Below are 14,093 nucleotides of genomic sequence, written 5' to 3'. Positions count from 1 at the left end.
GCAATTAACCAAGGTCTGCAAAGGGTTTGACTTTGCTTATCAGCAAACTTTTATATGTGTTTATTGTAGTTGCTCAACAGGCCTAACTCAGTAAACATGGATCCGATGGGCCAACGTTGGTCCAACAGTTCCAACCACCTGCCAACATTGCCATATTTACTGAGAAAGGGCGAATATGTAAAGCAGTCGTCCAGCTGTCTCATCGGTAACAACAAGGGAGTTGAACCAAACTGAAAACCATAACCGATAATCAGAAATTAACCATTTGTTAAAGTGTTCGAACCGTACACTGAAGATCCGAACTGAATTTAAATGTTATACCCAGAAACGAAAAACCATTACACCAGATTTGGGTGAATAATGTTTTGAGGCATGCTTACAGTCATGTCTCATCTGTCAACAGTTGTCTTATCAGCTGTGGCCGTACATCACGCATGACCCCTTCCACATCCGAATACCAAGAGTGCACTTTGCATCAGTCGCTCAATGAAGAGCGCCTTTAACCTTCGGATGCACACAAAAGCAGGAAAAACACAAAAGAAAGATGCGATTATTGTTTGCACTTCGACAAGCTAATGGGCTGCATTGTGCGGAAGTGGAGACTCCACATATATGGTTTCCGGAGGCCACCTTTCCAGCAGTGGGCATCGGTGACAATACTCTGCCAATGAGTCCTGATAAGGATTAAACTGGTCCATAGTTGTCTATCTGCGCGTCACTGCTGCCCTTCAGTCGGTCACGTGTGCTCAATTTAATTTTGGTGGTGACCTAAGAGGACCACAATGGCAGAGGTTAAAGGTCCTCTCTTTAAAATATGGGGGAGGGGATCCAAGTTCGATGCAAAAATACTGTGATACATAACGCAAAAGAATCAAGTAACAAAATTGGTGGTTGTGTAAAATTGGTGGAAGTGTTAAAGATGTTTTTCTAAATGTTTGTGGAGAGACATATCAGAATCAGAATATGTATTTAAACCGGAGGAATCCGATGAGCAATAAAGCAATTATTTTCACAGATGTCCAGTAGTTAGTATATACCGTATATGAAGGAGACATTTTTTGCGGATTTATTTGGGCCACTCGTTCCTGCGTCCACCCCTTTTTAGAAATCTCCCGCCACGAAGTTCGGGTCAGAGGTTGTTGAGGGTTGTCTTCCACTTCGGTGAGGGCGCGAGCTCTAGGAAATCACATCTCCTGGGAGCTGAAGCAGCAGGAGGAGGCCAACGTCGCTGTTGCAGACGTTGAGAAGCGGCGGAGAGAGCACGGGGCCCTGCGGTTGAGCTCATCGTTTAGGACTCGGGGTGGGGGTGGTGGGACGAACAGACTTGGCCGCATAGTTTGTACCCCACGTCCCGTGCTTGTTGAGCATCGCCCGTCGTGGAGGCTCAGGATCCTCGCCAGCTTCAGAATCAGGGCTTGTAATCGCAGATGACACGTTGGTAAATACAGCACCGGGCTTTAACAACCTTCTCTGGAATCCCAGCGGTGATGTTTTTTGTTGTTTTTGTTTTACTGTGATGGCCAATACTTGATCGCAACGGGTGCTGTGTTGTCTTGTGGCTTTGGGCACTGTAAACTACACAACTAAACAACTTTCATTTTGCCAGGTAAGGCCCACTGAGCTATATATCTCTTTTTCTGAAGCGACCTGGCCACAAATGATAGCATAATGAAGTGGATTATCACGTGTAAATTTACATAAACCAAATACTCTAAACGCGTGATGTGGATTCTAAATGTTGGAGGGAAAACCCGGAGGACCCGGAAAAAAATCCACTCGACCACGGTGAGAGACACACGCAAACTACAAATATAGACAGCAGCAGGCGTCAGGGTCGAGATCGAACCCACGACCTCCTTCAATACCAGGCGAGGTAGTTAACATCTCCTAGCCACCGTGATGATGATGATGATGAGAGAGACACGTAAACTCCAAATATACAGCAGCAGGTGACAGGGTCAGGATCGAACCCACGACCTCCTGTATACCAGGCGAGGGAGTTAACATCTCCTAGCCACCGTGGCGCCCCCTATTCGCTGGAGGGTCTGGCACTCCGGCAGTTTGAAGGCCGTACACAGAAGTGATGTCGGCCGGCGGCATTCCAGGGTCATGACCTGGTTTCCCCAGTTTCGGTCGGGCAACAACGGCAGTGGCAGACAAGGAATGGGACGCATCCAGGAGCACGCACACTGAGAAGACGGAGCACTGAGATCATTTCATGTGCAGGTGTACATGGGTCGATAGTCACATCGCAGGATCAGAGGTAGCGGCGGCTTGGGGAAGCCTTCAGCCAGTGCCACTGCTGCTGATGTTGATGATATCGTAGTGTATTTCTAGAACTGCGGCAAAACCCTCGTGCTTTGCGAGAGGTGACTGCCCGAATGAAACCGAGTCATGGCGAATGCAAATTCTGGTGCGCTCAATATTCATGACTCTGCAATAATGATTCAACGAGCCGGGCCGATCGCAATCTACGGAATGTCCTTGCTCACCAGGTTTGTTCACGCACTCCGCATTCAGGAAGGATCAAGGGGTCCCAAAAAAATCTCACATTTCTCACCTTGGCCGTGCACACCCCCACCCCACGGCCCCCACCACCTCCCACCGCGAGCTTTGCCACCCCCTCACCACCATCTCCACCCACTCCTTCCTCCTTACCCAAACCAGCGCACCTTTTTACCTGCTGCGCCAAGACTGCGTTTGAACGAAGGTTGCGTGGGTATAAATAGGGCACGCCTGGCACAGGATCTATGCGCCTCTTCGGTGTTCAACATCGCTGGCGAAGCATGGCACGTCACTCGATGCTGGCCCTTCTGGGGCTCAGCCAGTTTTACGTGTTCGCGTTGGTTGGTAAGTGTGCACATGCATGTGTGTGTGTGCATGTGTGTGTGTGCACATGTGTGTGTGCGCATGTGTGTGTATGCATGTGTGTGTGTGCACATGTGTACACGTATGTGGGGGAGCGGTGACGCAGCGGTTAGCGTGCTACGAACCCGGCAATTCTCGCTCACAGTCAACACCAGTGAGAATTATCTGATCCGGTTCTGGGCCTCCCGTAGGTCGGCTCAGCCTCAAATTTGTACAATATCCATTGCAGTGCGTAAACATCGCCACTTGGGAGACAAAGGCGGCCGGGCGTGGTGCTGGCCACCCACCCCCTCGTGTGCCATGCCGGCCTTCGTAGGTGCTCGCTAACAGCACTTGCCCCAACGGTCTGTTCAGGCTTCCCAGGGGAATCTTTGTCTTTGTACATGCATGTGTGCATGCACGTGTGGGGGGAAAACATTTGAAGTTTGGTGGGGATCAGAAGTCACGGGAACGTGTCGAGTAGGTAAGGGGTCTTGGAAGAATATTCATTCAGGGGATAGCGTCCTCACTTTAAAGTTCTCAAATTAACTTGGATGACATTGTCTATGTGTTCTATATGAACCTGTACCATACGTGTGTGCATATCTATATCACTTGCAGAAATGGGATGAAATACAAATTCGATATATTGCGATCAATTAACCTTGTCCCGTGTAATTTTCGATACAAATTATGCAAATGAATTTGAACTGCAAAATGTAGATACCCAGCGACAATTTATCAATCGAATTAAAGTGCGTATTTAAATTAAATTAAAGTCACTCTTTGGTTATTTCGGTAAAGTCAAGTAGGTATAAAATAAATAAATCACAACGTTTCGGGCGCAACACAAGCGTCCGTCATCAGGTGGGACAACCACAGCAAGAAACAATTGCTGAAATTTCTTGCTGTGGTTGTCCCACCTGATGACGGACACTTGTGTTGCCTCCGAAACGTCGTGATTTATTATTTTATTTTATTTCCATTATTACTTTTATTAACTTTACCGAAAAAAACTAAGAGTACTTGTGTTGCGCCCGAAACGTCGTGAATTATTTATTTTATTCTATACCTACGTGACTTTACCGAAAGAACCAAAGAGTATGGATCCCTGTAGTCACGAAAACTTCAAAATCTACATTCAAGTTATATACTGCCCATCTCTCGTCATGTGGCAGACGTTATGCACAACAAAGCACATTTGATCAAATTCCGCGTTGAGTGGTGAATTCGAGCAAGGTCATACCTGGGGTGAATTTAAGACATTGGCCATTGAATACACGGGGCCTGCATTGTACTGCGTTTGGTAGCCATCAGCTGAGCAATGATGACGGTGAAGATAGTGATGATGATGATGATAAGGCGGTGAAGGTAGGATGGTGAGGGTAGGGCGGTGAGGGTAAGGCGGCAAGGATATAGGGCGGTGAGGGCGGTGAGGGCGGTGAGGGTAAGGCGGTGAGGATAGGGCGGTGAGGGTAGCTCGTTCGCCACTAGTTGCAGAGGTTCATGATTCGAATTCAGCGGCCGCCTCGACTCACAGCGTATTAGCTGTAAAATGACTACGCGCAGTCCGCTTCGCTCATGGTGGACGTTAAAGATTCCCTGACGTCATTCACGAGAGTGGACCATTTTGTGCCACCGGTGTAAGTCATGGTCCACCTTCACCAAATTTTAAATATGACCAACAAATCACTGAATTGTAATTATTGCCCTTACTGTGAAACACTTGGCAGTCGAAAGAGTCGTAAGACTATTACTACAATCATAGTAATATTCTTTCAAGTGAACCTGACTGACTCTGTTGATGAGACACTGGCTGTCAAGGTTTGTATTGAACTAATGCTGTTGATGATAAGGCCGTGCAGAGCAGATGGGTTGTGAAGAAAATACTTTTACTTTGTATGCGGGGAGACAAACATGGGAAGGAGGCATCATTTACATTGTCGTTAATATTAACCACAATTAGGCTCAATAATATTTTTTTGCCTAAAAAGAATAAATAACTTACAACCCTTTTCAATTTACTGATGGACGAGGGCCTTCCCCACGCTGTGTCAGTCATCAGGGTTGTTTGACCATACTTCACCTCGCTGGTAAGTGCAGGTTTGTGAAAAAGGTACACAGGACTGGTTCAGATATCACTCGCCGCTGATGCTGGCCGTGGCAGAGAAAGTAACATTATATGCGTGTGCGTGTGTTTTCTCCACAACATTTGCATAAATCGGTGTGAAATCGCTGCCATGGTCGCGTGGATTTTTTCTCTGGGTCCTCCGGTTTATCCTTCCACAATTAGAAAATGCGTTTTGAGTATTTGGCTGTTATAAATGTCCACATAAGCCACGAACCTCCAGCTTTAACCTGGTTTATAGTTTATATATATATTTAAAAAAAGTTGTATCTTTCATAGGATTGCATTCTTGCGTGACTGATGATATGTGACATAAGTGGTCATCAATCGCTAACCACCCCCACTCACCGCTTGTTCCAGGTGGATCTATTGTGATGGATGACCTGTACACGACCATTCAACCTTCAACCGGAATCTACGACGATTTCGACCATGGAGGTAAATGCAGTGTGTGATAGTAGTTGATAAAGGGTGGCAGTGTGGTGATGGTCACTAATGTAGGTGAATCCGGAACGCGACATTTCAGTAAATATGCCAACCGTTGGCCCAATGTGGTTGTAACCACTGACCCAATGTTGTAGAAACGCGCGTTTAGAGTATGTGGCTGCTATACATTTCCACACGACAAGCCATTTCGTTGAGCTAGCATTTGTGGTCAGTTCGCTTCTGAATAAGTAATATTAAGAAAAAAACTTTTTTTTTAAACACGCTATTATGAAATGTACTAGTAATGTAAAAACTCCACGACTCCAGGAAGTGGCCCCGAAGCTTGCCATAACGTAAGGGACAATGGCCAATTACAGCCAACATCAGTTGACCTTGGACAATTAGATACCAAGCCGAAACATAACATATAAATAAGATTGTTTAAAAATATATAATTTATTTTGATAGAATATAGTATTGTCATCAGTATGACATAAGTATACCAAGTTTGCAGTCGATACCACATTGGGAAGTGGGTTAAAATTGAGTTACAAGATTTGAGGATACAACGACAACAACAGAGTGAGTTAATAGAAAGCGTGTAATAAAAAAGAGCTACTACATAGCTCAGCGGGCCTAACCTGGTAAAATTAAATTTTTTATAATTGACAACTGAAAGTAGCCACAGTCAACTCAACTTAACAGTCACAACTGCCAACTCAACTTAAGTCACAAATGCCAACTCAACTTAACAGCAGCAACTGCCAACTCAGCTTGACAGTCGCAACTGCCAACTGAACTTGACAGTAGCAACTGCCACCTCAACTTGACAGTAGCAACTGCCACCTCAACGTGACAGTAGCAACTGCCACCTCAACGTGACAGTAGCAACTGCCACCTCAACGTGACAGTAGCAACTGCCACCCTGTGTGGCGATCTCAGGACCCGGGTTGTTAAGAAAATCGCCACAGTCCCTAGGGCGTGCGAGCCCGCGTCGTCTCTATCAACAGATCGCCACAGTCCCCACGTCTCGCGGGAATCGTCTCGATATGCAAATGAGCCCTCAAGTCGGCTTCCCGCGCTTTTGTTTGCCTCAGGGAATTAATATTGCAGTTGGCTGAGGTAATTGCCTGCGTACTTTTTGTATTAATGCAATGTTATAATAATGTAATATATGCAATGCACATACGATTATACATATATCATTTGTAACGAATACAGCAGCTATGTTTTTAGCATGTTTATGTAAAGTGTGACCAAAATACTATGCAATATAATGTAACGATGCGGTTATGCCATGTATTAATACTGTGGCAATGCCATGCATTTTGCATGTAATGCTGAGGTAAAATACCATCTATTGTAATATCAGTATGTTGTGTAATTTAGTGTATTTTATATACGTACTAGTTCATGAAACCTGTCTTCCCCAGGCAAAAGTATTCAATAAATATAATTAACCTGATTTTTTAACAATTTGTATCTACGATCAGACACTAACTACAAAATTTGTATTCGCAAAAAACACAAATTTACTTGATTCTACTTCTTACATTTAAATAAGTACCCATCGGAAACCGCTCAATTTAAGTATTCCGTTTTTTATTATTATAAAGAACAAAAATGTATGAAGTTAACACTGTGAGGGGAAGTTCCCCTTATCTTTTACTGTTTATGAATTATTAATATTTGAACACCATAAAATACGTATTTTTTCGTTAAAACACGCTTGAATCCGAAATATCTCAAAAACAATATAGAAGAATGCTTCTCGCTTTAATTGTATTTGCTGTTTAACGCTCTATCCAACGAAAAAAACGCAATATTATATATTTAAGATTGTTAAGTACCCTGGAGGTTTTTGAGACATACAGATGAAGGTCTTCATTTATATAAATACTATTTCGTGTAAGAATACAATTCTGTACCTATGTCATTTAATGTAAAATGTAACACCACTACAGTACTGTATAATGCCATGTAACGCTGAGGTAAATTCTCATGAAGGATAATATTCTACAACACTATTGTCATTTAATGTAATCATTTAAAATGTGTTGTGATCCCATTTTAATAGAGTACAATCTGATGTAATGCTAAAGTAAAATAATTAACGGTTAGATTATTAAATGTGATCCGGATGCGGTAATAGACTGTAACAGAACAGTCTATGATGCGCAGCTAAACAATAGTAAATAGTTATACAAAATGCATTATGAATACATATATATAGGTGTAGTGGTTTAGTGCAACTTCCTGAGTGACATTCATAGCTATGACGAATATTGTGTGAAATCTGAACTGATCCTGACCACCCACTCTTCACCATTGACCAGAGTGGTGAAGTATGATCTAATAACATTAATGACTGACATAGCATGAATAAAGTTCATCCAGGAGTACAGTTTAAAAAGGGCTTTACATTGTAATGTTTATATTACTGTCTACTACTTTCCATCTAAACAGACACCGCTTGAATTAGGCAAATATACTGACAATACGAGTATTTTTCTTAACATTAATCCACTTAAAAATAACACGGAAACTATTTAAAGTAGATACCATGAAAATACAATAAGCGTTTTCACTCTTCACCCCCCCCCCCCCACGATAACTTGTTCTGCCAGTTGGTAAATGTATGATTCTACGTTACTATACAACTCTCGTATCTTTGCACAGAAAACACTTCCTCAAGGCTGCACACACGCTTGAGTTGGCGATGAGCTATAGGGAGTACAAGCGGGCATGCATGATTGCCCTCTTGTGATGCGGAGAGCATTCCACTTCAACAGTTTCACAACAAAAAATACACACCTTTTCCCCTGACCGCCTCTGTGAGCCATGAGTTACGCAAGCATTTCGACCAGAAATATCTTGCTTTCCTAAACTAAACTTTTATTTTACTAGGTAAAGCCTACTGAGCTATACGCTGGATACTCTTTAAAATTGTCTGAAAATGTAAAAAACGTATATAGCAAATATATGGCTAAATATATGTACAGCTATATAACGTGATGGTTCTTGGTTCTTTCGGTAAAGATGAATCCCTGCAGTCACGAAAGCTTTAAATCGAAATTTAACGTGATGGTTGTATGTATGTTGAACTTCTTTCGAACCATACGTAGCCAACATTGCTAATCGAAGGTTGCCCTCAGTGTAAGATTCCTTGCTGGGTTTTACCCACTCTTCATGGGCACAAAATGTTTATGTTGAATGCAAATTTAACTTGAAACGGCTCCGATGGAAATGCCGATACCACTATCTTATTCGGAAATCTTGACTAGCTTACAAGTCATTGCTTTACAAAGACATAATAGTTTTCAGAGCTTTCATGAAATTTCGCAATGCAAATAATTGTGTAAAACTGCAGGATACATGTTTAAAATTATTGCTGAGCAACAGTGAAATAATTGACTTTATTGGTGGCTCAGCGGTAGAGTAGAGTGACTTGCAATCGGAAGGTTGTGGGTTGATTCAGCCCATCATCCAAACTCAAATCGATAAATAAAATGAAGTACTTCTTTGTGGGGAAGTCATCAGTGGTTATCCTATGGATGGACTTTCCCTTGCCATAGGAATGTGTTATTTCCACAACCGGATCTGTGCTGTAAACAGGAGATGAGCATAAATACATTGTAAACATGTATTTATAATATTTTTCCTTAATGAGAGAGTGTAATGTTACCACATGCTTAGCATATGGTGGACTGATGCGTCCAAGGGCACGGGTTCACCGATCACATCAGTATACCAGGTGCGCTGCTAGTGCTGACCCTTTTGCCCTCTCACTGAGTCCAGCTTCTAGATGTATTTTTATATATTTTTCCGCAGAGAGTATTTTTGCTTATTGCACCAAATTCCTGACATTCAGGATCAGAAATAAGTAGAATGAGGTCAAAATCCCAATTTAATTATGGTACTTGAGATTCCACTTTAATACGGTGCGACTGATACCCATATTCAAATCCCGGCACTTAGCAGTGCCGACTTAATGTCTGTGATACCCCGTTGCCGACAGTTCTGGGTTTGGCCGTTTCGCCCACAGATGACACTATATGCAGCGTGTGGGGAACCGGCCACCTTCTCACATTCGACCATGCTTCCATGGACCTGCCGCTGTCCTCATGTTCTCTGAGCCTGGTGTCCATCACCGGTTCCCCGTCATTGTCCGTGAGCTTCCAGAGACGTGCTTTGGACAGAATGAGTGTGGAGAATGTGGTCGTGACCATGGAGGGCATATCCTTGTCCCTGACAAGAGAGGGCCAAAGCATTAGCGGCCAGAGGTAAGTTATTTTGTTCTTCATTGTTTTGAGTTCTTCCCCACGGTGATTCTGCCTGCCGCAGTAAAAAGTGCACAGCTATTCCAGTGATTTAGAGGAAGAGGGTGATGGATCACAGTATATTTCCCAAACCCTCCTGCTTTCATTCACTGTTTTATTGGTGTTGCAATACAGTCACATTTAGATGCTATATAAATCCAAATGATATTTTATAGTGACCCACAGACTCACAAAGAGACCCGCAGATTCTCAGAGACCATCGACTCAATAAATATGCCCACTGTTTCTGTCCAACGTTTTGAGATCCAGTCGCATATCGACGCTATATAAATCCAAATTGTATCGTCATGTATATATTGCATTGTAACACTGACCGCCAATCTAAGACACATGGCCGTATCACTTGTTTCTTCCAGGGTGCAGCTGCCGTACAAAGACCACAGCATCCAGATTGAGATGGTGGGATCCTACATCAAGTGCTCCTCCATCATGGGCTTCTCTCTGCTGTGGGACCAGAACAATGCCATCACGGTGAGCAGTGTTGAGACTGAATCGTGTGGGGGCGAGGGTATCCAGGGTATCCGTCTTTGATTTGATGGCATGATGCCTCTGTTGATCGGAAGAGTTTCAAAAGGGTGTGACGCCAGTGCTAGGATTGTGATTTTCTTGGTAATTAAAATGTACCTTGCATGAATAATGTACGATTACTGTATTAAACTGTGTTTTTCTTTCTCTGTAGGTTAAACTTGACCCCAAATTCCACACCAAAACTACCGGGCTGTGTGGAGATTTTAACGGCATTGCAGATGATTTCTATTTTAATGGTGAGAACCGGTGTCAAGTAAATGAAAATTTATAATTTTTATATATAGTGTCCTATATTCTGGACATGTCATAATGCTGTACATCACATCTCATGTCAATAATTTGAAAGGGGAACCCCACTGCCAGATTTGCCTCCCAGTAAATTCAAATGGTTCAATTTTTGGGTAATTCTTGAACTTAGCAAATTTGAACCATGATGCCGTTACACAACGGCCTATTCTTGTGAATGACGACACGGGATGCTTAACGTCCATTGTGAATCCGATGTCGCATTGTATGTCTATGATTAATGCACCCGCAGTCTTAATCAGGGCAGCTGCTGGATTATAACCGTGTACATCTGCATAAAGTGGTGAACACCTTACCGCGTTAGTAATGTCACCACCCCAGTTGTATTTGCTTTCTTTGATCTGTATTTGGGACACATTCACACTGGTAAAGAATTTCACAAGATAATTACATTTGAACCGTAATGATGTCGTCGTGTTGCTAAGTGAGCTCAGAGTTCCGAGAAGCTGGCACCAGTGTCATCCTGGGTTCAAAATTAGGTTTCATCCAGCCATGATTAAACGAGGTTCTGCAGTGAGTTGATAGTGTGAGCCCAGTATACATTGAACAATAAATTGTAATGGTTGAATTCGTTTTTTTCAATCTATGTTGGATCATTCCAACTTTAACAATTAAACATCTGAGTTCTATTGACATGCGACTAGCCTACTCTTAGACACCTTCCCTCCCTTGGCTGCTACACATCTGTTATTCTTCACCACTGGACATAATTTCTAACGAGATGTCCTGTCCACGGCAGTTACATTTGTTAACAGACATTACCTTGTAACTTATCAAATCCATGACCTTTTCCTGTGTTTCAGTGTAATTCCAAGGATACAATGCATAAATCTTCTTTGCACAGTCTTCATTTTTTAATTTTCTTTGTCAATGTTCATGTTTGTAATTCATCAGTTTAAGGCAGAATAAACTTTTTTATTTCGTGCTCTTCTTTGTTAAGTCTTTTATCGGAGTGAGGAGGAAATCTGTGATCGCAAGTGTTTCTGATGGGGAATTCTACCCCTGGCCTCCAGTGTCAGGTGCTAACTTTGATCTTTTACTGTTTGTGATGTGCTGCAGGTGATCTGCGTTCAGAGAGTGATTACACGCTGATGAATAAGCTAAACAGCTTGGAATTGTGTTCCCAAGAGCCACAGCAAACTAACTCATATTTGTCAAGAGAATACTGTCTGAACAAGGTATATGATGAACTCTCTTTACCCAGGCTCTAGCGATTGACTCGCAGCGAAATAAGTAATGAGATCTTGCCTTCAAATCCAAGATTAATCTAGAGTTTTGTGCGAAGTGCGTTTTATGGTATCAGACTTTAATTTGTAACATTCCGAGAGGGAGCTCTGCCACAGCACATCATCTAATAATTTGGATATTAAGTAATTAATTTACAGCCCTCTGTCAGTCTACTACTGGAAGAAGGCCATGTCTATCATGGAGCATGTTTAACATTGCTTTACCACGCTGATCAGTACATGCTGGTAACGTGGTGAGGGCCCGAGGACCGTTTAAAATAACATTTGGCAGTTATGTTGGCCATGCCTGGAAATCAAACTCAGCTTAGTTTATAGCGGAATAGATGATACACTGTTCTATCGCTCCACCCATAAACAAGTAAGAAAACGAATGTGCAGTCATGGATTCTCTAACCCTTTCCAAGTTGCGTTTGTCCTTGGAATGTTTTAATCAGTGATCATAGTATAATTTAAATCCACACAACGAGATAACATGATGTGTAATGTCATAAGATGATGTCACGTAATGAGTCGTGGGGAAGCGATACGCGTGCATAGTGTGTGACATCACCTTGGCCGACAAGGCTTATCTATTTAGCACTGGTTTTAGTTGCCATGTTATTGTGAATTTTCCAGATTGAGAGATGGACAGAGCTAAATCACGAACCCTTTAAGCCTCAGTTGGAAATTGTTAATAATAGAAATAAGATTGCTAATGTAAACATTTAAGCAAATGAGATGCCTCTCTTTCTCCTGTTCCAGACACAACACATTGAGCACCTGTTGCAAGACGAGCTTCTTTCCTGCTTGAGCGTCATGGACCATCAACTGAAGTTCTTGCTGATTAATATTTTGTTGTCGGACATTTGCCGTTTGGACTGCAACGGCACTGCTGGGCTCTACCCTTGTGATGGTTGTGCGACGATCGCCGAGTTCTCTCGACGGTGCACGCAGGCTAATGGATCGCCGGGCATGTGGCGTTCTCCAGAATTCTGCGGTGAGATGGGGAGAATGGTGCTGTGGGGTTAAATGGTGTTGTGGTGTACCAGTAAGATGGCAGAGAGCAGTGGTGCAGTACAGAGTAAGATCAGGAGAGAGCAATGGTGCAGTGTGCGGTGAGATCGGGTCGGGAGAGACCGGTGGTGTGGAATGTGTTGGTGAGATGGGAGAGAAAGGTGCTCGCTAACAGCTCTTGCCATTATGGTCTACAGGGCCACCCGGAGAATCTTTACCTTTTGTGCGTGTAACTGACTCCTTCTTACTCAGGTGTGACGTGCCCGAGAGGTCAGGTGCACAGGGAGTGTGGATCGGTGTGCAAAGACACCTGCTCAAACCCCTCCGCCTCCGTCAACTGCCCAAGCACCTGTGTGGATGGCTGCTTCTGCCCTGAAGGTATAAACAGTGAATCAATAGATGTCATAATAGGTTTTTTACCCTTCTATCTGGCAACAAAACTGACACTTTTTTTTACAAAAAAAAACAATTATCATATTTTTTACTGGCAAATGAGGTTCCAGTGGTAAATAGATGTCATTTTCTATTTTTACCGAGCATTAAGGGTTCTATGGTGGGGGGCCTGCGGGAAACATGCCCCCGAGGGTACAGCAATGCATCCTATATTGTGTCCCCCTCTATTCAGAAGCAGCTGCTTGAGATGACTGAAGAGAGCATTCACGTTCATGTCAAAGAAGTCATAACGACCAGTGCCACTTCATATCTCTTCTGAGGATCCAAAATTGAAAAATCCCCGCATATAACTCAATTGAGTTTATACAAAGCAATCATCGTACTACTGGTAGACTAGTGCCCCAGGTCACTCTTGCAAATAAGACTACCTTGGTCCAAGTAAAATTCACTTTAATATATTGATCTATCTCTCGCTATCCAACCTTTACATATGGATAAACTAGATTTCTCTCCTTACCATCTCTCTTGTGGTGTTTGGGAACTGCAGGTATGGTGTGGGACGATGTGAGTGGGTCGGGCTGCATCCCTCAAAGCAATTGTGGGTGCAACCAACTCGGCCACTCCTATGCCAGTGGAGAATCGCTCATCACAGGCTGCAAAAACTGGTGAGACGCAATAGCTTATTATTAGGGATGCTGAAATGTTATTTTTCATGATATGATTTTATGTCATTGTTAATGATTTGACGATTTATCATCATATTCCCATATTGCAGCAACCCTACCTATTGGTACAGCAGTTCACAAAATGTGGTACGCAAATAGTAGTTTGCAAGTCACATACCAAATATTCATAATACTTGTGTGTACTCTATCACCACATACA

General features: G+C 42.9%; 1 protein-coding gene across 6 annotated transcripts in view; it reads left to right on the top strand.

The window, feature by feature from the left end:
- The first annotated feature begins 2,734 nt into the window (after positions 1–2,734).
- LOC144737071 (uncharacterized) overlaps positions 2,735–14,093 on the top strand; it is a 69,736-nt gene continuing 58,377 nt past the window's right edge. For 3 of the 6 annotated variants that reach the window (XM_078619724.1, XM_078619725.1, XM_078619723.1), the window contains exons 1-9: positions 2,737–2,850; positions 5,336–5,413; positions 9,447–9,684; positions 10,098–10,212; positions 10,421–10,505; positions 11,635–11,753; positions 12,564–12,798; positions 13,068–13,193; positions 13,756–13,873. In XM_078619724.1, the coding sequence (XP_078475850.1) occupies positions 2,751–2,850; positions 5,336–5,413; positions 9,447–9,684; positions 10,098–10,212; positions 10,421–10,505; positions 11,635–11,753; positions 12,564–12,798; positions 13,068–13,193; positions 13,756–13,873 (1,214 nt within the window). In that variant the 5' untranslated portion in view covers positions 2,737–2,750. Of the gene's footprint in view, positions 2,851–5,335; positions 5,414–9,446; positions 9,685–10,097; positions 10,213–10,420; positions 10,506–11,634; positions 11,754–12,563; positions 12,799–13,067; positions 13,194–13,755; positions 13,874–14,093 lie in introns of all 6 variants that reach the window. The other 3 variants (XM_078619727.1, XM_078619726.1, XM_078619728.1) reach the window with 2 other exon arrangements.

The sequence above is a fragment of the Lampetra planeri genome, chromosome 64 (assembly GCF_965212315.1).
Source record: "Lampetra planeri chromosome 64, kcLamPlan1.2.h2, whole genome shotgun sequence".
In the NCBI taxonomy this organism is placed as follows: domain Eukaryota; kingdom Metazoa; phylum Chordata; class Hyperoartia; order Petromyzontiformes; family Petromyzontidae; genus Lampetra; species Lampetra planeri.
This window is presented reverse-complemented; position numbering and strand designations above follow the sequence as displayed.